This window comes from Dermacentor andersoni, chromosome 1 (assembly GCF_023375885.2).
Source record: "Dermacentor andersoni chromosome 1, qqDerAnde1_hic_scaffold, whole genome shotgun sequence".
Classification (NCBI taxonomy): domain Eukaryota; kingdom Metazoa; phylum Arthropoda; class Arachnida; order Ixodida; family Ixodidae; genus Dermacentor; species Dermacentor andersoni.
The window spans coordinates 413,987,807-414,013,902 of NC_092814.1; the positions used below are offsets into that span (position 1 = coordinate 413,987,807).

At 48.4% G+C, this 26,096-nt stretch overlaps 1 protein-coding gene across 3 annotated transcripts in view; it reads left to right on the plus strand.

Annotated features, from left to right (window-relative positions):
• The window catches only part of LOC129381798 (uncharacterized), a 126,167-nt gene that overhangs the window by 34,162 nt on the left and 65,909 nt on the right, over positions 1-26,096 (plus strand). For all 3 annotated transcript variants that reach the window (XM_055064967.2, XM_055064966.2, XM_055064964.2), the window contains exons 3-4: positions 11,139-11,407; positions 12,693-12,952. In XM_055064967.2, coding sequence (XP_054920942.1) covers positions 11,139-11,407; positions 12,693-12,952 — 529 coding nt within the window. The remainder of the gene's footprint in view (positions 1-11,138; positions 11,408-12,692; positions 12,953-26,096) is intronic.

The following is a 26,096-nucleotide window of genomic DNA, read 5'->3' on the forward strand; positions in this document are numbered from 1 at the left end:
CATGTTATAGTACGGGTTGGGATGTGTTTATTGATTAAGCGATTTACCTCTGCCGAAAACATGTTCCAGTTTGACTGCACACTACGATTTTCAACATCACTCATGAATATGTTAAGAAATAGACTGAGTTCATTATTTATTGCTTCGAAGTTAGCTCTCTTATAGTCTCTAATTATTTTTTTAGTCTTCGGAAGTTTCACAAACGCAGTATTAAAGTGAATATTTAGTAATAAGTGGTCACTGATACCCGGTAAGTAATGGATGGTAGAGGCATAATCGGGACGATTATGCCTCTACCACTAAGCTTCTACTATTATTCTCCATTCTCTACATTATGCCTCTACTATGCTAAGTTTCTTGAAACTCCACAGATTTATAGGCCGGGACAGCGCATTGAAAAAAAAAAAACATTGTTAATAACCTAATTTATTCAATATTTGCTGATTGTTACAGCCTGCAGAACAATTTTGCAGCAGTGCACTGTTACAATAGTGTCTGTGCCTTGAAGAACATGATCCTTCAGTTATATTGGAATCGAGTTAGGCATTTTGTAATAGAAACTTTGTCAGTATTATGTCCTCTTTTAATGTGCTACATGCATCATTGTCATTTGTACCTTTTACATTTAACAAATTACGTCAGAATAAATTTTTTTGGCTATGCGGTTTCCCTGCCTGCTATTGATCTCTTGACACTCACTGAGAAAACTGTGGTGCTTCTCACAATAATGATGGGCTTGCATTTTACCATAGCCAAATCAGTGAAGTAGTAGGTACATGTCTGGAATGCTTTACCATCATCATCAGTGTTCCTAATTTGAAGTGAACTCGTTATTTATTTTATGTGCTGTACATGAAAAACTGTGGGAGTAAAAGTTGCATGAAGCCGCTTGAACAGCTCCCACTACCTACAAAGGATGGCAAAGCAGTGAGATGCTATTCTGAACAAAATCCAACAAGCAGGGTACAATAGTTAATAATTAAGCGTCGCAAAATAATATGCAGAAATACTTGCATAAATGTTAGAAAAGTACATGTGCACGTAGGTTTATATAAGTAAAAAATGGGACTACTGAGTACCATTTGGCAAACCAAACATAACCCTATGTACACATCAGGAACCCGCCATGACTGTCAGTACTAGTGCCATAAGCCACGTGTTATGTTATTTATGTCACATACATTCACCCATTGTCCTCACACTATGTATCCCACTATCCACCCAGTACTCGCAGCACGCACACCATTCACCCACTATTTACATAGGTCGCCCAGAATGTATCCTACTATCCACCCAGCACACCCACTGTCCACCCAGCACATCCACCATTCACCCACCATTTACTGTGGGGCTTCGGGCTAACGTGCCCGGACCCGGCTAGCTAAGGTCTAAGGAGACACGTAGGTCGTCCCCACTCCGCAGCGCACGCAAAGGGGCGCCGCGGCGGGTTCGCTGACGCACCGGCAAGGCGTAGAGACGACTCCAGCCGTGGCACCAACGAATGGGGGTTTATTTCCTGCTATGTACAAAATGCGAGTACAATACAGGAATACGGCACTGGGGTGGCAGTCGCAGACTACGGGTGAAAGCTCCCGGGAAGTCTGCTCCGCCACGCTGGCTCTTCCGAGCAGGTTCGCCACACCAAAGGGGGCCGCGTTGCTCAGAGGGGCGCGGGACCAAGGGGGTCCGCACGTCCGACAGCCATGAGCACCGAAAGTCAATCTGTCCGGGCGAAAGCGCCCGCGCACCTCCGATGCTGACGGAGAGAGAAACCGAAGAGAGGGCGAGAGGGGACCGCTCCTCAGGCACTGTTCTTACGCGCGGCGCACGGCGTAACGTGAGCCGCGCGCGCAAGCAGCAGGCTCCGCGTCGCGCCGGCGCCCGCGGCCGCGGGGAATGTACGCTATCCAAAATTAGGCTTGGACCTGCGTGTCCCCAGCGATCGCACAGCCGAATGGCCCAAGTCGCGCGTGCACAGGAGACAGGGGTCCCAAAAGGGGTCCCCACATTACACAGGTCACCCGGTATGTGTGCCACCGTCCACCTAGCACACCCACTGTTCACCCAGCGCATCCATCATTCACCCACCATTTACACAGGTCACCCAGTATGGGTCCCACCATCCACCTCGTGCACCCACCGTTCACCCAGCATATCCATCATTCACCCACCATTTACACAGGTCACCCAATATGTAACGCATCATCCACCCACCACACCCACCATTCACACAAAACACCCACCGTTGAGACATATCGCCCAGTATGCAACCCGCCAATACATCCAAGCATCCACCCAGCATACCCACAATGAATTACACCATACCCACCATGTTCTCCGTCATGTCCAGCACATTTTCCAGAATATCCAGCATAAAATTCACGATGGGCAATGCTGGGATTTTCAATAGGGAGCTGTGTATCTCTGTGGGTATATATATTTTTTTTGGGGGGGGGGTGGAGGTTAAAATGTTTCTTATCGCTTATGAAGCTACCAATCATGTACATTTACACTACCATAACTTTTAAATATCTTAACTGTGCAATCTACACATTTTTGTGCCGATACAAGACTTTTCGCGTGACATGGCCTGGGTACTCGCCAATGAATGCTTACACATTAAAAACGCAATGTAGACTAGCTGGCGCTCATCACCCGCAATGCCGTGGGTATACTTGGCATTAATTTTTTCGGAGCCTGCATTCATTGTATCTCACTGACGCACACATCGAGGAAAGCTGAAAAGAAAGCTCATCTGCAAGCTGCTATTTCGATTTTCACTAAAATAGGCAACGGATCCTAACCATCACGAAAAGTGCCATCGAGAGGCCGTATCTTCGCAAATAATTGTTCACAGTGGAACACAGAACCCATAGTGCTGCATGTTCGACAGGATAACAGTTGATGACATGTGAGGTGATGAGTCCCTCCAGAATATTCATCATACTGAGGACACCCCCATTTTTATGCAATGCACATATGTCGTAGTAAAACTCCGATGCCGGAAGAATAAAAAAAAATGAAGCATTGGTGGACGTTTTGATACGAGCAGTAAGAAATGCGCCTTACCACGCAAACAACACTATTCTTTGTCGGAACAAAGTTCTTTTGGCCAATGTTGTGCAGACACTGTTTCTTGCGCAATCCATCCCGCTTTCCCTGTGGTATGATAAAAACTGCATAACCATCTTCAGGCTTCTTGCTGCAGTTATATGCGCTACACCCCCCCCCCCCAGCACGACATATCTCTAGCACAACACAGTAGGAAACACAGCGTGCAATGTTTGCTGCGCCGAGCCAACCGAGCTCAGGAGAAAAATGGCGCCAACGAAGAAGTAAAACACAAGCAAAACGCAAGATCCGCGCGTTTCCAATGGCAAGGACACCAGTCGTCGTGCAGAAACACGGGGGCAACACTGGTGGCCCCGGGGGGGGGGGGGGGGGGGAGGGGACGCGCAAGGGGCGAGGAGGAGGCGAGCAGGTCGCGCGGCGGTGGCAAAGTGGCGGTACTTTCAAATTATCAAGACACTTTACAGCGGAACACTTTGCTGCGCTACCTGTCGAACAAGGTTGAAGTTACTGTGAAAAGATCAGTACGCTCGCTTGAGCTTCTCGGTCACAGCACTTCAAATCAGGATACAGAGGTCCTCTTCGGTGGGGAAACTCCTCCAAGGTTTTTCGCCTGCGGGCGAGCCACTGCCATATTTGAAGACGACGGCAACAACATGCCGCTGTTCGTGCGGTTTGTCGCCATGTTTGTTTTGCAAAAACGCAGGTCCGCTGGGGAGGGGATACCAGTGAGCGAGTGGCCCGCTCCGTAAAAACGCTGGCCGCCCCAGAGTAACGCACACGCGCAGTGGCCTCCTCGCTTGCCCACTGGGCCCGCAGGCGCGTAAACCCGCTGAGCTATGTCTCTACTAAATTAAATTATCGGGTTTAACGTGCCAAAACCACTTTCTGATTATGAGGTACGCCGTAGTGGAGGACTCCGGAAATTTCGACCACCTCGGGATCTTTAACGTGCACCTAAATCTAAGTACACAGGTGTTTTCGCATTTCGCCCCCATCGAAATGCGGCCGCCGTGGCCGGGATTCGATCCCGCGACCTCGTGCTCAGCAGCCCAACACCATAGCCACTGAGCAACCACGGCGGGTTGATGTCTCTATTAAGAGCTGCGCTCTAAAAATCGCACTGTGTACACTTCTCTCAAAGAAATGGCTTCATCGCACGGTTATTTTCTTTATTTTTTAGCCAGTCTTTAATTTTTATTTCCACTGTCGTGTTTTACTAGCTCCAAGTCTGAGCTTCGCTAGAAACTTCTATGGTTACGGCGGTGGAAACGGAAGGCCATGGCTGCACCGAATCTCAACAAAGCCTGCGTAGGAGCACTGGTAGTCCGGAATTCGGCTTACGATGAGGGCGTCAGTCAAAATATTGACGCGTATACTTATCTTTATCAGGCGACCATGTTTCGCCACCTAACAAATGTAATCGCACAGCGCGGGATGCGCCTGCATGTATCCGAAGTTTCTGGAAAGTTATCGATGCTTCTATCCGGCTGTCTGTTGTCGCCGAACCCTGTGTTATCTGATTTCATCGCTTGACGCGAATGGTGTAGAACTTTGTGGAAGGCACGCGGGTCCGAACGATTAGTCTGGAACATTCGACGACTGCAGTATAAAAGCCGACGCGCTTGACCCGCTGATCATATTTTCGACGATCGCCGACCGTGTTCGCCGCTATCGTTGTGCTATAAGTGTAGCCTCTTTTGTGGGCACAGGTTCGCCCAATAAAAGTTAGTTTTGTGTTTCACAGTATTACTACTGGGTTCTTTGACGTCACGACCACGTGACATCTGGTGGAGGTGCTTTGCGTTCATGTACCGGACGCCCCCACAAAGCCGTGACCGAAGCCCTCACACGGAAGACACCAACGTCGCCAAGAACCAGCGAGGTAGCCGCAGGCTGCAAGGTCTGCCCCCGGAGCACGGACTTTTGCCTGAGACGACTAGGAAGATCGCCACCAAGTCCACCCCAATGGCAGCCCCAGCGTCCCCCGTCGTGCTGCAGCAGCCCAGGGAGCCTCCGACGTTCCGCGGTTCAACTTTCGAGGACCCGGAAAGCTGGCTTGAGACGTATGAGAGACTCGCTGCGTTTAACAACTGGAACAGCGTCGAGAAACTGCGACATGTCTTCTTCGCATTGGAAGACGCGGCCAGGACGTGGTACGAGAACCGAGAAGCCACCTTAACGACCTGGAAACTTTTCCGTAGCGGCTTCCTGGAGACATTTGCAAGCGTCGTGCGCCGAGAACGAGCCCAAGCGCTATTAGAAATGCGGGTGCAGCTACCTAATGAGAAAACCGCGATCTTCACGGAGGAAATGAGCCGTCTCTTCCGCCACACCGACCCTGAAATGCCCGAGGAGAAGAAAGTCCGCCTATTCATGCGTGGTGTGAAGGAGGAACTTTTTGCCGGAATGGTACGAAGCCCACCGAAGACCGTCGACGAGTTTCTTCGCGAGGCCAATAGCATCGAGAAGACACTCGAGATGCGAAACCGGCAATTCGACCGCCGCACGAACTCGTCAAACTACGCCGGAGTTCAGTCACTGGCCACCGACGACCTACGCGAGACTATCCGAGCCGTCGTGAGGGAGGAGCTACAGAAGCTGTTCCCATCATCACAGCCTCAAGTGACTTCGATTGCCGACGCCGTACGTGAGCAGCTCCAACAACAACTCGGAGTAGCCCCTGAATCGCCGCAGCCTCAGCCGCAAGCGATGACCTACGCCGCCGTCGCCTGCCGTCAGGGTCCCCCTCCACGACCGCGCCAGGGCCCCGCAACGCCGCAATTCCGTCGACCGCCGCCGCCAGCACGCCCACCCGTCGCCCAGCGCAGCTACCCTGAGGAAGACAGACGTTTGGCCCGCTCCTGACCACCGCCCGCTCTGCTACCACTGCGGAAAAGCGGGTCACGTCTACCGACGATGCCCATACCGGCAGATGAGACTGCAAGGTTTCGCCGTGAACGCTCCGCGCCCGCAGCAAGGTGAACGCCCTCGCGATATCGCCGACCACCTCGCCGCTACTCAGTGGAGCTCTCGACGACCGTCGCGTTCACCATCACCAGGCCGCTACCTGTCGCCGCAGCGCCGAGCATACACTGGCCCAGCCCGGGGCCGATCCGTGAGCCCATATCCGGAAAAGTAAAAGCAGCAACCGATGGAGGTGCGGTTGCTGTTCGTCGAACTGACGAAGATCCTCCGCCGCCGACGAAGAAACCGAAGAAACTACCTCGACGACATAACAACACGCCGCCGTCCCGACGAAGTCTGGAAGCAAAGAATACGACGACGAAAGACGACCTGACGACGCGACGTTCCAGCTTCAGTTGAACACGACGCAGCCGTGATCCGACGCCGAGACCTAACTGCAACGCAAGACAAAGAACCACCGACCTCGACGTGCTTCTCGACGGCCACGCAGTTACCTCCTTAGTGGACACAGGGGCTGATTACTCCGTCATGAGTGGACACATCGCCGCCCAGTTGAAGAAGGTTAAGACTGCATGGGAAGGCCCTCAAATTCGGACCGCTGGAGGACACCTGATTACGCCGACTGGAATCTGCACGGCAAGAATTACCGTTCATGACCGGACTTACCCTGCCACGTTCGTTATCCTCCAACAGTGTTCACGCGACGTCATTCTCGGCATGGACTTCCTAAACCAACACGGCGCAGTCACCGACCTGAAGTCGAAGTCGATAACCCTGTCTGAAGATCAAGCGATACCGCCGGAGAGCTCTCGTAGTCATCATGCCTTAAGCGTGCTCGAAAGTCAAGTCAGCATCCCGCCTCGCTCCAGTATTGTCATTTCCGTCGGCACAAAAACACCTGCTGACGTAGAAGGCCTCATCGAGGGTGACCAACGTCTAATGCTAGACCGTGAAATTTGCGTCGCAAGAGGGATCGCTCGACTCCACGGAGGGAAAACGGAAGTGATGCTAACCAACTTCAGCCAAGAGTTCAAGCACATCAGCAAGGGCACGACAATCGCGTACATCGAGGAAATTGTGGAAACGAGCAATGCCTTAGTCCTTTCAGATCCTGCCGCATCTACCCCGCCGACCATAGTCCCCGAACCAGACTTCGACGTAAATCCAAGTCTCCCCATAAGCAAGCAGCAAGAGCTCAGAAGTCTTCTCCGTCGATACAAGGACTGCTTTTCGACTTCATCGAAGATTCGACAAACACTAGTTGCAAAGCATCGCATAATAACCGAAGAGTGCGCTCAACCACTCCGCCAGAACCCTTACCGAGTTTCGACGCGAGAACGTGAAGCTATTAGGCAACAAGTCGACGAAATGCTCCACGACGACATCATCCAGCCGTCGAAAAGCCCGTGGGCATCTCCTGTTGTCCTGGTGAAGAAAAAGGACGGAACCTTACGTTTCTGCGCCGATTATCGTCTTCTGAACAAGATCACGAAGAAGGACGCATACCCCCTCCCACGAATAGACGACGCATTGGATCGGCTCTGCAACGCTAAAAACTTCTCGTCAATGGACCTCAAGTCTGGCTACTGGCAAATAGAAGTCGACGAAAGAGATCGCGAAAAGACCGCCTTCATCTCCCCAGACGGCCTCTACGAGTTCAAGGTTATGCCATTCGGACTGTGCTCGGCGCCTGCAACGTTCCAGCGCATCATGGACACGGTTTTGGCAGGATTGAAGTGGCAGACCTGTCTCGCTTACTTGGATGACGTCGTCGTCTTCGCCGGAAATTTCGACGATCACCTTAGGCGGCTTTCAACAGTACTAGACGCCATCAAATCATCAGGGCTCACTCTGAAGCCAGAAAAGTGCCGCTTCGCTTACGACGAGCTTCTGTTCCTAGACCACGTCATCAGCAAATCCGGAGTACGCCCCGACCCGCAGAAAAGAGCTGCCATCGCAAAGTTCCCGCAGCCCATCGACAAGAAGGCAGTGCGTAGATTCCTTGGCATGTGTGCCTACTACAGGCGCTTTGTCAAGGACTTTTCACGCATCGCGGAGCCGCTAACGCATCTAACCAAATCTGATGTCGAGTTCAAATGGCAAACGCCGCAGGCCGACGCATTTCAAGAACTAAAACGACGCATGCAGTCACCGCCGGTACTCGCACATTTCGAAGAAGACGCCGATACCGAAATCCACACTGACGCCAGTAGCCTAGGCCTTGGTGCCGTCCTAGTCCAGAAGAAAGACGGACATGAACGGGTGATATCTTATGCTAGCCGGTCGCTGTCAAAAGCGGAAGGCAATTATTCTACGACTGAAAAGGAATGCCTCGCCATCATTTGGGCTACAGTGAAATTCCGCCCTTACCTATATGGCAGGCCATTCAAAGTCGTCAGCGACCATCACGCGTTGTGTTGGCTAGCTAACTTAAAGGACCCTTCAGGACGGCTGGCGAGGTGGAGCCTCAGACTGCAAGAATATGACGTCACGGTGATCTACAAGTCCGGACGAAAACACTCAGACGCCGACTGCCTATCACTCGCCCCCATCGATCCCCCGCCGGAAGACGACGAGGATGACGACGCCTTCCTCGGAATAATAAGCGCAGAAGACTTCACTAAACAGCAACGAGCAGACCCGGAGCTAAAATGCCTCGTCGAGTATTTGGAAGGGAACACCGACGTAGTACCTAGGGCATTTAAGCGCGGATTGTCTTCGTTCACATAACACAACAACCTGCTCGTAAAGTAGAACTTCTCACCACTCCGCGCCAGCTACCTTCTTGTTGTTCCGTCAGCGCTGCGTCCAGAAGTACTGTACGCTCTACATGACGATCCAACCGCTGGGCACCTCGGATTCTCCCGAACGGTGTCGAGGATACAGGAAAGGTATTACTGGCCGCGTCTGACTGCCGACGTCGCTCGTTACGTCAAGACGTGTCGAGACTGTCAGCGACGCAAGACACCACCGACAAGGCCAGCAGGATTACTACAGCCGATCAAACCTCCTTACCGACCATTTCAGCAGATCGGGATGGATTTGTTGGGACCGTTTCCGGCGTCAACATCCGAAAATAAGTGGATCGTCGTGGCGACGGACTATCTCACCCGCTTTGCTCAAACTAAAGCTCTACCGAAGGGCAGCGCAGCCGAAGTGGCGAAATTTTTCGTCGAGAACATTCTACTGCGACATGGTGCCCCAGAAGTCCTCATCACCGACAGAGGAACAGCGTTTACAGCAGAGCTCACCCAAGCAATTCTGCAGTACAGCCACACAAGCCACAGGAGGACAACTGCCTATCACCCGCAGACGAATGGTGTCACGGAGCGCTTGAACAAGACCCTAGCCGACATGCTAGCAATGTACGTCGACGTCGAGCACAAGACTTGGGACGCGGTCCTGCCGTACGTAACCTTTGCTTACAACACGGCAGTGCAAGAAACAGCACAGATCACGCCGTTTAAGCTGGTTTACGGCAGGAACCCGACGACGACGCTCGACGCCATGGTGCCGCACGTCACCGACGAAGAGAATCTTGACGTCGCGACCTTACTCCAGCGCGCCGAAGAAGCCCGACAACTCGCCCGCCTACGGATCAAGAACCAGCAGCGTACCGACGGCCGACACTACAACCTCCGACGACGCTTCGTCGAGTACCAGCCCGGTGACCGTGTTTGGGTTTGGACCCCTCTACGCCGGCGAGGACTGAGCGAGAAGCTATTGCGTCGCTATTTCGGACCGTACAAGATCATCCGACGTGTTGGGGCACTGGACTATGAGGTCGTGCCAGACGGCATTTCGCTATCACAGCGGCGCCGCTCACGACCTGAAATAGTCCACGTTGTGCGACTCAAGCCGTACTACCAGCGATACTGAACTTTGGGACTTCGAGTAACTGACCTTTGGACTTTGTTTCTTTTCGTTGTTTTGTTACTTATGTTTAATAAGTGTCCTTTTGTGTTTCGCTCTCTTATATTTGTAGCATCGAGACGATGCTTTTTAAAAGGGGGGTATTGACGCGTGTACTTATCTTTATCGGGCGACCACGTTTCGCCGCCAAACAAATGTAATCGCACAGCGTGGGATGCGCCTGCATGTATCCGAAGTTTCTGGAAAGTTATCGACGCTTCCATCCGGCTGTCTGTTGTCGCCGAACCCTGTGTTATCTGATTTCATCGCGTGACGCGAATGGTGTAGAACATTGTGGAAGGCACGCGGGTCCGAACGATTAGTCTGGAACATTCGACGACTGCAGTATAAAAGCCGACGCGCTTGACCCACTGATCAGATTTTCGACGATCGCCGACAGTGTTCGCCGCTATCGTTGTGCTATAAGTGTAGCCTCTTTTCTGGGCACAGGTTCGCCCAATGAAACTTAGTTTTGTGTTTCACAGTATTAGTACTGTGTTCTTTGACGTCACGACCACGTGACAATATGCTGGCAGCGTCGATGTTGAGTCATCTCAAGGGACAGCGAGCTAACCGCTAAGGCTCCGAATGAAGAAAAAAAAATTCCCTTGTTTTTATTTCTTTCTTTTTTTATGGGCCACAATAACCTCATAGACAGCTCTGAATGGCTGTCAGTACAGTTATTAGACGTCTCGGTGCTCGTAGTGTGACCGGATACGGCGCATTCTCGCGTGTACAATTAACGAACGTGTACAAGACCCCTACGCACGGTCTCATTCAAGGCGCACGCAAGGTGGCCGAGAGCAGGGCGCGAGGTGGTCATCGTTTTTCTTTTTTTGTGTGGTTGCTTTAGGGCACGCTTTGCGGAGATATATGGACGTGTCCGTAAAATTGGCCGTATTGATCGGAATTTGGGAATCTCGCGGAAAAGATGGGGGAATTGGCGGTTATGTATTTCGCAGCGAAGCAATGTGAAGTAAGAACAGCGCTGAATAACAGCGGCTTCCTTGCTTCTTTCCTGTCCTCTTCGTACTTCGCATAGTTACGCGTCCCTTTAGACCAATAAAGCACCCTGCTCCGTTCACATGTGCGGGTCACTTTCTATTTTCATTTATACTTTTATTTTTGTAAAATACGATTCGACTCTCGCGCTAGCTTCCATAGCCAGCTCGAGCCTACATTGGAGGACATCATCATCATTATAATCACGAGCAGCTGCGCGCGTGCAGTGGAGAAAGAAAAGGAAGCCTGTCGGCCACGGTCTGCGGCAGCAGCCGCGGAGGCCGGGTCTGCCATGTCCTTCACCAAGGAAGACGAACTGAACGACGCGCAAGTGTCCGAGCTGCGGGACTTGTTTTTCAAGTTCGACACGGAGCGCACGGGCACGGTGGCGTTCGAGCACGTCGACGAGATCCTCCGAACCGCCGCCCGAATCATCACCGACCCCGAGTTCAAGAAGCGCGTGAAGAGCACCGTGCCCGATGACCTTGGGAAGAAGGTGAGCGCTCGATTTTGCTCACACAATTGAACTATATCATTAGGTTTATGTCGTCACTGCGAGTAGGCGGACGAGCATATTTCTGAGTCGTCTTCGTGGCCTACATGGAGGTAACACTTTTAGTATGCACTACTGTCGCAAACTGACCTACGCTCCTCGCGTGTGGTTGCATTGCCTAAACCTGGTGAGGGGCCCCTTAGAGGAACTCTCCCTGGACGACCTGTCCACACAATGCCCGAGCTGTTGTTTGTCTCGCCTTTCGTTTTTGTGGTAAAACAAACTTTCACGCACTTACTAAACGCATGTCTTCATTTCTTTATGTAATGGTGCAGAAACAGGACTCGCTTAGTAAATGACAGCAAACTGCGCGTATGAACAGGCTCATCGGTAACCTCCCGGCACAGGCGTCGCTTTATATAGTGTCATCCTTTGCACGGGCGCGAGCCGGGACATTCGAGTCGGTAAGAGGCCACGCTAGATGAATTCATCATCAATGCACTGCAACGGGAGTGTCGGCCCTATTATATCGCTGCCTTGTAATCTGTTGCGTAGGATTGTAAGTTATTTAAGATATATGGCGCCAATGTACGAAATGAAATTGCCCATACATTGCATTATGCAGTGTCACGTTGTGTACTGCCCCGCTGCGAGTCTTGCCCCGGTTGTTTGCTAATGGACGCAAACTAGTCCGGTCATATCAAGGATGAACTAAAGCGATATACAGAACAGAGAGCGAGATGGAAGTACACAAACGCTATCCTTTCAACTAAAGGTACAAAGAGAAGGCCTCGCTTAGTGACAAGGTCACGCATGCGCAGATCAATCCTTTTGACAGAATCTTTTTTTCCTTTATAAGGTTTTTAGAAATATCGTCGTCAAGCCGATTTGCGCAACCGCAAACGCAAGCTTCTTTATACGCCTTTTTGCGCTCATTTGTACGCTTGCACGCCGTAGCGCGCCTTATTTTGTGACCCCGCTTTCAGAAGCATCCCAGTGTCACACAGTAAAAGTCTCATTTTCACTAACGTTCTTATACCGACGGGTTAACGATAAAAAAAGAGGCATGAGAGCTGCAACTAAACCAAGAGCTTGAAAGTTATTAATGTACTAAAATATCTGGCAGGCAGCCGATTGGACATCACAGTTAAGTCTCGCGATAACTTTGATGGAAATGGCACCAGCGCTTGTGCTATTTTGGTATTGGTCTGTGCGCTGTTCCACCCTTCTGAAGAGTGTCTCTTCTTGCTGTTACTGCAAGACTAGCCGTGCGCCGTGCCCACCGCAGGTGCAGTTTCCAGAGTTTGTGGAAATGGTGCAGAAGTGCACACGTGCGTTCAGCCCTCAGACAGACCTGCGCGACGCATTCCGCGTATTCGACCGCGATGGCCATGGATTCATCACGACGGCCGAGCTCCGTCACGTGGTTACCACACTGGGCGAGCGCATGACGGACGAGGAGGCCGACGAGCTCACCCGGGAGGCGGACCCCACCAACGCTGGCCATGTGGACTACGAGGAGTTTATCAAGATGATCTCCACGCCAGTGTACGTTATTGCCCCTATCCTTCCATCTACATGGTGCGGTCAAATTATTAAGCAAAGGACTCTAACGTGTGGGTCTGGCGTCGCTGACAATCTAGCTGCTAGTTCCGACTGAAGCCACGTCCACGCTCTACGCATATGTGCAGAAAGGTGCATTAACTACAAGTTATCTGCTCAGAAGCCCGGGTCATTTGTTAAAGGGGAAAGAAACACCTCGCGCAGGTGATCTACAGACATCTGTTCCCTTTAAAGGTGGACCGCGATGTATAGGCTCCCGCATTTATCAATATTGTGCGAGCGTCAACCGCCCTGAAGTCACTAAACTGCACGCCATGTCATCGCCTTAAAACGCCGAGAAGCAGCGAGATCGGCCATGCCGTGCGCGCGCAATCAAAGTCCACTTCAATTTGAGCATCGCCTGATGCACTGTACTATTCAGGAGGACAGACGCCACGGCCGGGAGTTACTTGCGCGTTGCCATTTGCAAAACAAGAAAAAATAGTTTGAAGGCGATTCAATCCTCAGTTGCAGTCGACGAAAGACAGACTTCTTGGGTGAGTTGGTGGTGAGTTAGGGGGCGGAGTCACTGCGTGCCACCCCTTTATTGCTGTACTCCTCGCGTGAGGGGACTACAATGAGCGTCGGATTCAGTTTTTTTTTCTTTGCTGCGCTATCATTGAGATCATCCATTGAATTATTTTAAATCACTATCGGAATTTAACCTGTCAAAACTACAATTCGATTATGAGGTAGGTCGTTATGGGGGAAGAGTGTCTGTGTCCTAATGGTTACATCAACAGCAGCAGCAGCAGCAGCAGCCTGTTTTATGTCCACTGCAGGACGAAGGCCTCTCCCTGTGTTCTCCTATTACCCCTGTCCTTGCGCCAACCGATTCCAACTAGCGCCCGCGAATTTCCTAATTTCATCGCTTAACCCTGTCTTCTGTCGTCCTCGATTGCGTCTTCCTTCTCTTGGTACCCATCCTGTAACCCTAATGGTCCAACGGTTATCTAACCGCCGCATTACATGGCCTGCAGAGCTCCATTTTTTCCTCTTGATGTCAATCAGAATATCGTCTATACCCGTTTGCTCAATGATCCAAACCGCTCTCTTTCTGTCTTTTAACGTTATGCCTAAGAATATTCGTTCCATCGCTCTTTGCGCGGTCCTTAACTTGTCCTGAAGCTTCTTTGACAGTCTCCAGATCTCTGCCCCATATGTCAGCACTGGTAAAATGCACTGATTGTACGCCTTCCTTTTCAATGATAATGGTAAGCTACCAGTCAGGAGCTGGCAATCTCTGCCGTATGCGATCCAGCCCATTTTCATTCTTCTGTGGATTTCCTTCTCATGATCATGATTCCCTGTAATTAATTGGCCTAGGTAAACGTACTCCTTCACGGCTCTAGAGGCCGACTGGCGATCCTGAACTCTTGTTACTTTGCGCGGATATTTATTATTATCTTTGTCTTCTGCATATTAATCTTCAGCACCACTCTTACACTCTCTTTGTTTAGGTCCTCAATCATTTGCTGTAACTCCTCTGCATTGTAGCTGAATAGAACAATGTCATCCGCAAATCGAAGTTTGCCGAGATATTCACCATGGATCCTTAACCTAAACCTTCCCAGTTTAATTGCTTGAATACTTCTTGTAAGCACGCAGTGAATAGCACTCGAGAGATTGTGCCTCCGTGTGAGATCCCTTTCTTTATAGGTATCTTCCTACTTTTCTTGCGTAGAGTTAAGGTAGCTGTAGAGCCATTGTAGATATTTTTCAAGGTATTTACGTAAGCGTTCTGTACTCCATGATTACCTAATGCCTTTTTGACTGCTCGTATCTCTACTGAATCAAATGCCTTTTTGTAATCTATGAAAGCAATACCATCATCATCATCATTATCATTAGCCTGGTTACGCCCACTGCAGGGCAAAGGCCTCTCCCATTCTTCTCCAACTACCCCGGTAATGTACTAACTGTGGCCATATTGTCCCTGCAAACTTCTTAATCTCATCCGCCCCCCTAACTTTCTGCCGCCCCCAGCTACGCTTGCCTTCCTTTGGAATCCAGTCCGTAACCCTTAATAACCATCGGTTATCTTCCCTCCTCATTACGTGTCCTGCCCATGCCCATTTCTTTTTCTTGATTTCCACTAAGATGTCATTAACTCGCGTTTGTTCCCCCACCAAATCAGCTCTTTTCTTATCCCTTATCGTTACACCTATCATTCTTCTTTGCATACCTCGTTGCGTCGTCCTCAATTTAAGTAGAACTCTTTTCGTAAGCCTACAGGTTTATGCCCCGTACGTGAGTACTGATAAGATACAGATATTAAACACTTTTCTCTTGAGGGATAATGGCAAACTGCTCTTCATGATCTGAGAATGCCTGCCAAACGCACCCTAGCCCATTCTTATTCTTCTGATTAATTCGGTTTCATGATCCGGATCCGCAGTCACTACCTGTCCTATAAGTAGATGTATTCCCTTACCACTTCCAGTGCCTCGCTACCTATTGTAAATTGCTGTTCTCTTCCGAGACTGTTAAACATTACTTTAGTTTTCTGCAGATTAATTTTTAGACTCAATCTTCTGCTTCGCCTCTCCAGGTCAGTGAACATGCAGTGCAGTTGGTCTCCTGAGTTACTAAGCAAGGCAATATCATCAGCGAATCGCAAGTTACTGAGGTCTTCTCCATTAACTCTTATCCGCAATTCTTCCCAATCGAGGTTTCTGAATACCTCCTGTAAACAGGCTGTGAATAGCATTGGAGAGATCGTATCTCCGTGCCTGACGCCTTTCTCTATCGGGATTTTGTTGCTTTCGTTATGGGCTGCTGAGCACGAGGTCACGGGATCGAATCTTTGCCACGGCGGCCGCATTTCGATGGGGGCGAAATGCGAGAACACCCGTGTACTTAGATTTAGGTGCACGTTAAAGAACCCCAGGTGGTCGAAATTTCCGGAGCCCTCCACTACGGCGTGCCTCATAATCAGAAAGTGGTTTTGGCAGTAAAACCCCATAATTTCATTTTTTTGCTTTCGTTATGGAGGACTACGGTGCCTCTGCAGCCGCTATAGATATCCTTCAGTATTTTCACCTACGGCTCGTCTACATCCTGATTCCGTAAAGCCTCCATGACTGCTGAGGTTTCGACTGAATCAAACGCTTGAATGAAAGCCATATAGAGAGGCTTATAGTATTCTGCGGATTTCTCGATAACTTAATTGGTGACATGGATGTGATCCATTGTAGAGTATCCCTTCCTGAAGCCAGCCTGTTCCCTTGGTTGAAGAAAATCCAGCGTTGCCCTGATTCTATTGGAGATTATTTTGGGAAATATTTTATATAATACTGGGAGTAAGCTAATGGGCCTATGATTTTTCAATTTTTTAACGTCTCCCTTTTTGTGGATTAGTATAATGTTTGCATTCTTCCACTTTTGTGGTACCTTTGTAGTCAATGGACACTTCGTATAAAGAGCCGCCAGTTTTTCAAGCATTATGTCTCCTCCATCTTTGATTAAATCGACTATTATTCCATCTTCTCCTGCCACCCTTCCTCGTTTCATGTCTTGGAAGGCCCTTCGGACCTCATCGCTAGTTATAGGAGCAGTTCCTGTATCATGTTCATTGCTGTTTCTAATTGAGGTATCCTGACTCCTCTGTATTCTGTGCAGGTAAGTATAGAATTCTTCCGCTGCTTTTACTATATCTTCGAGATTGCTTATGATATTACCCTGCTTATCTTTCAGTGCATACATCTTGGTTGGTCCTATGCCAAGTTTCTGTCTCTCCGATTTCATGCTGCGTCCATTTTTTACGGCTTCTTCAGTCTTTCTCACGTAATAGTTTCGAATATCCCTTCTTTTCGCCTTGTTGATCAGTTTTGACAATTCCGCGAGTTCCATCTTATCTCTTGAGTTGGAAACTATCATTTTTTGTCGTTTCTTTATTAGGTCCTTTGTTACTTTGGAGAGCTTGCCTACTGGTTGCCTTGTTGCCTTGCCTCCCACTTCAATTGCAGCCTCTGAAGCCAAGCTAGTAACGGTTTCATTCACTAGCTCTATGTCATCATCATCTATCTGTTGCAAGGCTGCATATTTGTTTGCAAGTACGAGCCTGAATTTGTGTGCTTTTAACCTTACTGCCTCTAGGTTGACCTGCTTCTTCTTGACTAATTTAGCTCTTTCTCTCTTCAAATTGAAGGGAATCCTAGCCCTCAACAACCTATGATCATTATACTTTACACGCCCTATCACTTCCACATCCTGCACTATGCTGGGATCAGTACAAAGTATGAAGTCAATTTCATTTCTTGTTTTACCATTAGGGCTTTTCCAGATCCATTTTCTGTTGCTACACTTCCTGAAGAAGGTGTTCATTATTCGAAACTTATTCCTTTCTGCGAATTCTACCAGAGGGGGGACACTCCGTATACATCCCATTGGCCGTTTTCGAGCAGACGCTCTTTCGACACTAGCGCCAAGGTCCCCTTCAGTTACGGCCCTAACCAATGGGCGACGCATTAAGCAAAATGGCGGCGCACATGATTGTTTACGTTGTCATGGCAACAGCAACAGCAGCCGCGCGGCACCTCCTGTCCCAAACGTTTTTCTTTCCTTTTTGTTTTTATTATGCCGACCCGCTCCACTCCCTTTCCCCCTTTCCCCCATGCCGCGCGCGCCGCTCACTTTTTTTTGTTTTTACCCGTAAGCGGCGCGTTTTTTCTTCTTTTTTATAGCGCGCTTGTTACCGCGCGCCACGCGCCAGCTCGCAAGCAATGCGCGCGCTACGCCGCGCATTGGCATTGCTTGCGAGCTGGCGCGTGCTGCGCCGTGGGCTATGCGTTGGCACGCACGCAGTCTTGCCCATACTTATATTATACCAGCATGTGCCGGGACATAAAAAAAATTCCACTTCCAACACAACAGATGTTTAGTCTCGCTTTATTGACTTCGTTTCCGAAAAGAGATTTTTCTTACAACGTGGTGTGATACACGCTCAAAAAATGAGCAAAAGTGAAAGGTGCATGACATATACAAGAGTACTAAAGACAAAAGTTCACAGATGGTGAAATAACAAAAGAAAGTGCTAGAAAACGCGAAGGCCATTTCGTGTACACACATATAAAAACAAAATTTTTATATAACGTCCTCAAGACCTAAATGTAGACGAGCTCCTGATATGTGCACTAAGATATTGCACAAAATTGGACGACGTGTATGACATAGTCATGACAACTATAAAAAGGGAAAACTCACTAGTAATGGCAAAAACAATGACACGCAAAATACCTGAAAGATAGGATAAAATGCTAACATTGTTTGATTGAGAGCCATACCAAAAGAAAACTTACTTATAAATCTGCACGAAAGTATATGAAATGCTTGACATGTTCATTACTGCTGAACAAATTGAAAAAAACATGGCAGAAAAAAATAACATTGTACTAAAAACTGAAACACACATTATCACATTATTTTGCACTTGGCCACAACTTGAGTAACGGTGGCAAGGGGAACAGAAGATAGTCGGCTTTTGCAGTAGCACAGAGAAAACATTCGCAGAAAGGCTTATTCCTCAATCAAAGACCAGGTAAAACAAGCCAACACGACTTTTCTTTCTACCCGAATGCAATGCTTAGCAATAAAATTACGTCACTTAAGGCACTAAGTCGTACCTACTGCGCTCTCCCTTGTATAATAAACACGAACTGCAAAAATCTGCATGTAGGACACTTGCAATGCTCATGCTTTCCAGAGGAAAAAAAAGCGTATCATGCCTAGGCATGAAGGTTGTTCGCGCGGTTTTCCCATCGGGGGTTACTGAGATAGTACACAAACACTAACAGTAATTTATCAGCTGTTAGTTGATTTGTAGAACGTGATACACAGAAAAAGCACTGAGGGCGGTATGGAAAGCTGGGCAAGTTACTGAAGTTGCAGAATGAGACTTGGCACAGAAAAAACACAAGTCACAGACCAGGTGACAATGAGGAGGAACATCTGTTTGTCAGCTTTCTCTACCGGGAAGAGGCAAGTGTAGCACAATCAAGGCGCAACGACGTCCGGAGCCTCATGGAGTACACAAATGGACAGGGCTGTGTTCGTGTACATGCGCCTTCTGATTTCCTTGGGTCTGAGCGCTCACCTGTTGCCTTTAGGCACCCGGAACAACCTTGCAGGTCTTGTTTTTGAGGTATTTGTGCACCACTGCACGATGCACGAGCGGTACGAGTCGTGAAACGGGTGAAACATCGCGGAGCACAAGCACACAGCTATCGAGGACCACAGAACTGACGAAACTAGCCACGTCGGTCAACGCACAGCAGCGCACGCATCTCGATGACAGTAGATAACAAAAAAGCGTTACGTAGCGGACTAAGCAGCAGCCGGGCCGGCGGGGATGGCACGGCGGCGCGGGCGCGTAGACAGTCGAAAGTGAGGGCGTAGAGAGAGGAGTTAAGCGGGGGGAAGGGCTTGGCCACCTGAATCGGCGCGCGTGCGCGCAACGATCTACGAGGCCATGCAAGGGAAACGGATTTTTGCGTCGCCCATTACAGAGATGGCGCCAATTTCCTGTGCCACCGGAACCGGGGAGTGTCCCCCCCCCCCCCCCCCTGATTCTACCAGCATCTCTCCTCTAGCGTTCCTAGAATCGACGCCGTAGTCGCCAATTCCTTGTTCACAAGCCTGCTTTTTCCCCGCTTTTACATTGACGTCGCCCATTACTACAGTGTATTGAGTTTGCACTTTTCTCATGGCTAATTCAACATCTTAATAAAACCGATCTACTTCCTCATCATCGTGACTGGATGTTGGAGCGTAGGCTGGTACTACCGTTAATCTAAACCTCTTATTAAGTTTGATTACGACTACAGCTACCCTCTCATTAATGCTGTAGAATTCGTCAATGTTGCCCGCTATGTCCTTATGGATTAGGAATCCTACCCCGTATTGCTTCTTATCTAGGAGACATCTATAGCAGAGCACATGTCCGTTATTCAGCAATGTATAAGCCTCACCACTTCTTCTAATCTCACTAAGGCCGATGGTACCCCAAACATCTTGGGTACTAGGCGCGAAAACACACACGACACAAGGAAGGAGACGGGACAGAGCGCCACTTACAACTGCTTTTATTCTCAGGCACACCACACACTTATATACCCCTTTTAAACGCGAGGACCACAATCACATCAAGATTGATATGGAAGCGAACTGGTTAAATATTTCTTTTCAGCCATATATAAAGATATTGACGGATCGCTGACGCACATGCTTCCTTTCTTTCCGATAAAGAAAGCTTCAATCACTTCCCGAGCTTCTTGATCTTTACTTTTTGCCAGAATTCGTGCCCCTGCAAAACATGGCTCACAAGAGCGTGATGGGCAGGACTTAATGTGCTTTGAAATGTTTGGCCCTTCTTTATCTTGCTCTACTCTCATGTTCTCTAATAAATAAAAAAAATAAAGCTCGGGAAGTATGGGAGGGCAAAGGCCTCTCCCATACCTCTTCAACTACCCCGGTCATGTACTAATTGTGGCCATGTTGTCCCTGTAAACTTCTTAATGTCATCCGCACACCTAACTTTCTGCCGCCCCCTGCTACGCTTCCCTTCCCTTGGAATCCAGTCCGTAACCCTTAATGACCATCGGTTATCTTCCCTCCTCATTACGTCCTGACCATGCCCATTTCTTTTTCTTGATTTCAACTAAGATGTCATTAACCCGCGTTTGTTCCCTCACCCAATCTGCTCTTTTCCTATCCCTTAACGTTACACCCATCATTCTTCTTTCCATAGCTCGTTGCGTCGTCCTCAATTTAAGCAGAACCCTTTTCGTAAGCCTCCAGGTTTCTGCCCCGTACGTGAGTACTGGTAAGACACAGCGGTTTTACACTCTTTAACGTGCACCTAAATTTAAATACACGGGTATTTTCGCATTTCGCCCCCATCTAAATGCGGCCGCGGTGGCCGGGATTCGATCCCGGGACCTCGTGCTCAGCAGCAGCCCAACACCAATTTCAAATAAGGAACCGTGGTAACAGCAGTAATCGCACTAAGATAGTCTAAGTGCGAAAAGATGGTCTCCTGTATAGTTTTTATTGCCGATAAGAATGACTTGCATTATATTACTGGCAAGGCAGCGCCGCGCCAGCTTGTCCACTTATTCCGAAACATTTTGGCACGACTCTAGGTTTATTGTTGCAGTAATACTGGATACTGTGGACATACGCCGGCGAAACAACAAACTGACGAGCAAATCATACGTTTGCTTTTAGGTGTGGGAAATATACGGAGTGTTCCAGCTAAATTTAGCCAGAGTTTAAATATATGCGAGCGCCACGTAGCTGGACAAAACCAAGATAATGTTGTTCGCCGTCGCTTGAAGACACTCAAATAATTTTCTTTCATTCCGCCTAATTAGATATGTATATTAATTAATTCACGAACTTCTCAAATATTATAAGTTTAGTAAAGCAATGAAGGGGGCTAGTTGGTGAACGTTCATGGTTGTTTTGCGCTCAGTTTTACACAGACGATATTAAGGAAGGACAGGACGTGGACGGACGTAGCGCAAACTACCAACTGTTTAATATTGTTAAATAACGCGCTTATATACAAGGAGATATGGCGTGGGAGGGGGGGTATAAAAGATATGACAAGTTGACGAAATGTGATCATAGTTCGGGTCAGGCATACATCGTTCACTTGCACCCGTTCGCCCAGGCAAACTCGACCTCAGCTTTGATAAACGCGATGGACGGAGTGCTTACGAAATGTGAGTAACAGAAAACAGAAACAGAAAAGAAAAACAGAAAGAAAAAACAGAAAAACAGAAAAAACAGAAAAGAACAACGGGTAGATTCGACGACAGGAAAGCAAACAGTCAAAACCACTGTAGTGCCTTAAATTCATCTCTCCCACAGAATAAAAAAGATAGCTAACAGAGAATGTGTCAAAGTAGTTTTTTCGGCACCGGATAAGCTTGGGAAGATGTGCAAAATGGTTAATACTGAGTTCGTTCCAAGAGAGTGCAGCATCAAACATGAAAATTAATTCGTCTCTTGTAAAGAAGGAGTTGTCTACGCCATTCCGTTGTCATGTGGTAGGCTTTATGTCGGTCAAACGGGGAGACTCCTTAATGAACGCCTGAAGGAGCACAACAACAATGTGCATAATTCTGTGAAAGGGCACCTTGGCATCCACTGTAGAGACTGCGACAGCCATAGTAAACATAGTAACCAACTAACACGTGAAATCACCGAAGCAGCGCACATCGCCTGGTCAAAAGACGCATGCGTCAGTAGCCCCTCTTTATCGATTAGGTCCAAAGAACTGGCATTTTTAGTGGCGGGGGGGGGGATATGATTACAGTTATCTCCCTTGCTCAGTGCGGCATGTATATACGTATGTTTTCTTTTTCGTTTCTGCTGTTGGTTGGAGCTCTTATATACTCTTCGTTCCAAGCCAAAAACTTCAGTTGCAAGTCAGCGCTCGTCCGTGGCAGCTTTTCGTCAGTCGGCACACATTCTGAAACGTCCGAACATCGTACAGCGGCTACAAGAGATGCCTTAGTGGACGGCTCTTGCTTTTGGCCTATCGATTTCGTTAAGATGCCCCCAATTATTTCCCTAGCGACTTTGCTATCGGCACTCATGGCTACCTTAGCAGCTGCAAATCACGATGTCATCATCATCATCATCCGCCTGGTTACGCCCACTGCAGGGCAAAGGCCTCTCCCATACTTCTCCAACAACACCGGTCATGTACTAATTGTGGCCATGTATTCCCTCCAAACTTCTTAATCTCATCCGCCCACCTAACTTTCTGCCGCCCCCTGCTACGCTTCCCTTCCCTTGGAATCCAGTCCGTAACCCTTAATGACCATCGGTTATCTTCCCTCCTGATTACATGTCGTGCCCATGCCCATTTCTTTTTCTTGATTTCAACTAAGATGTCATTAACTCCCTTTTGTTCTCTCAGCCAATCTGCTCTTTTCTTATTTGTTAACGTTACAGCTATCATTCATCTTTCCATGGCTCGTTGCGTCGTCCTCAATTTAAGTAGAACTCTTTTCGTGAGCCTCCAGGTTTCTGCCCCGTACGTGAGCACTGGTAAGACACAGCTGTTATGCACTTTTTTCTTGAGGGATAATGGCAACTTGCTGTTCATGATATGAGAATGCCTGCCAAACGCACCCCAGCCCATTCTTATTCTCCTGATTATTTCACTCTCATGATCCGGATCCGCGGCCACTACCTGTCCTAAGTAGATGTATTCCCTTACCACTTCCAGCGCCTCGCTTTCTATCGTAAACTGTTGTTCTCTTCCGAGACTGTTAAGCATTACTTTAGTTTTCTGCTGATTAATTTTTAGAGCCACTCTTCTTCTTTGCCTCTCCAGGTCAGTGAGCATGCATTGCAATTGGTCCCCTGAGTTACTAAGCAAGGCAATGTCATCAGCGAATCGCAAGTTACTAAGGCATTAACCTTTATCTCATTAACCCAGGCTAAGGCATTAACTAAGGCATTAACCTTTATCCCATTAACCTTTATCCACAATTCTTCCCAATCCAGGTCTCTGAATACCTCCTGTAAACATGCTGTGAATACCTTTGGAGCGATCGTATCTCCCTGCCTGACGCCTTTCTTTATTGGGATTTTGTTGCTTTCTTTATGGAGGACTACGGTGGCTGTGGAGCCACTGTAGATATCTTTCAGTATTTTTACATACGGCTCGTATACACCCTGATTCCGCAATGCCTCCATGACTGCTGAGGTTTTGACAGAATCAAACGCTTTCTCGTAATCAATGAAAGCTATATATAAGGGTTGGTCATATTCCGCACATTTCTCTATCACCTGATTGGTAGTGTGAATATGGTCTATTGTTGAGTAGCCTTTACGGAATCCTGCCTGGTTCTTTGCTTGACAGAAGTTTAAGGTGTTCCTGATTCTATTTGTGATTACCTTCGTAAATAGTTTGTAGGCAACTGACAGTAAGCTGATCGGTCTATAATTTTCAAGTCTTTGGCGTCCCCTTTCGTATGGATTAGGATTATGTTAGTGTTCTTCCAACATTCCGGTACGCTCGAGGTCATGAGGCATTGCGTATACAGGGTGGCCAGTTTCTCTAGAACAATCTGCCCACCATCCTTCAACAAATCTGCTGTTACCTGATCCTCCCCAGCTGCCTTCCCCCTTTGCTAGCTCCCAAGGCTTTCTTTACTTTTAGCGTTACCTGTCGGATTTCGAATTCCTCTAGACTATTCTCTCTTCCATTATGGTCGTGGGTGCCACTGGTACTGTATAAATCTCTACAGAACTCCTTAGCCACTTGAACTATCTCATCCATATTAGTAATGATATTGCCATCTTTGTCTCTTAACGCATACATCTGATTCTTGCCAATTCCTAGTTTCTTCTTCACTGCTTTTAGGCTTCCTCCGTTCCTGAGAGCATGTTCAATTCTATCCGTATTATACTTCCTTATGTCAGCTGTCTTACGCTTGTTGATTAACTTCGAAAGTTCGGCCAGTTCTATTCTAGCTGTAGGGTTAGAGGCTTTCATACATTGGCATTTCTTGATCACATCTGTCGTCTCCTGCGATAGCTTACTGGTATCCTGTCTAACGGAGTTACCACCGACTTCTATTGCACACTCCTTAATGATGCCCACAAGATTTTCGTTCATTGCTTCAACACTACGGCCCTCTTCCTGAGTTAAAGCCGAATACCTCTTCTGTAGCTTGATCTGGAATTCCTCTATTTTCCCTCTTACCGCTAACTCATTGATCGGCTTCTTATATAGCAGTTTCTTCCGTTCCCTCCTCATGTCTAGGCTAATTCGAGTTCTTACCATCCTATGGTCATTGCAGCGCACCTTGCTGAGCACGGCCACATCTTGTGTGATACCAGGATTAGCGCAGAGTATGAGGTCTATTTCATTTATAGTCTAGCCGTTCGGGCTCCTCCACGTCTACTTTCGGCTATCCCGTTTGCGGAAGGAGGTATTCATTAGCCGCATATTCTGTTCCGCAAACTCTACTAATAACTCTCCCCTGCTATTCCTAGAGCCTATGCTATATTCCCCCACTGCATTGTCACCAGCCTGTTTCTTGCCTACCTTGGCATTGAAGTCGCCCATCAGCATAGTGTATTTTGTTTTCCCTCTACCCATCGCCGATTCGACGTCTTCATAGAAGCTTTCGACTTCCTGGTCATCATGACTGGATGTAGGGGCGTAGACCTGTACCACCTTCATTTTGCACCTCTTAAGTTTCACAACAAGACCTGCCACCCTCTCGTTAATGCTATAGAATTCATGTATGTTACCAGTTATATTCATATTAATCAGGAATCCGACTCCTAGTTCTCGTCTCTCCGCTTAGACCCGCTAGCACAGAACGTGCCCGCTCTTTAGCATTGTATATGCTTCTTAGGGCCTCCTAACTTCACTAAGCCCTATTATGTCCTATTTACTGCCCTCTGATTCATCCAATAACATTGCTAGACTAGCCTCACTAGATAAAGTTCTAGCGTTAAACGTTGCCAGGTTCATATTCCAATGGCGGCCTGTCCGGAGCCAGGGATTCTTAGCACCCTCTGCTGCGTCGCAGGTCTGACCGCCGCCGTGGCCAGTTGCGTCGCAGCTGCTGGGGACTGAGGGCCGGCGTTTTATTGTTGTGTTCATATCGGAGGTTGTGGCCAGGGTGGCCAATCCTGCTCTGGTGAGGGAGTGCGTTACCGGTTCTGCTCACCGGGATCAGGCCACACTCCAGGCCTGTTTATGCAATTTTATCAACACGCGGATATTTTTTTAATCCGGTGGAAAATTACGCGGTATTGAGATTCGAACCACGGACCTCTTGCACGCGAGGCGGGTGTTCTACCTCTACGCCACTGCTGCACCTCTCGAATGTGCTTAAGTATTAAGGTTAAGATATACATGGTTATGATGGTTTTGCACTTTAATGCAAAAGGCACGACACCAGAATTAAGCAAAGTGTCTCTCTGTCGTCATCCGTTAGCGTGCTATGGCCGAAGCTGCTCGCAATATTACGTCACATTTACTGGCCACCGTGCCAGGTACACCTTGAGTGTGAAATATATACTACTTGCAGTTAGTTCCCAAAGTAGTCTC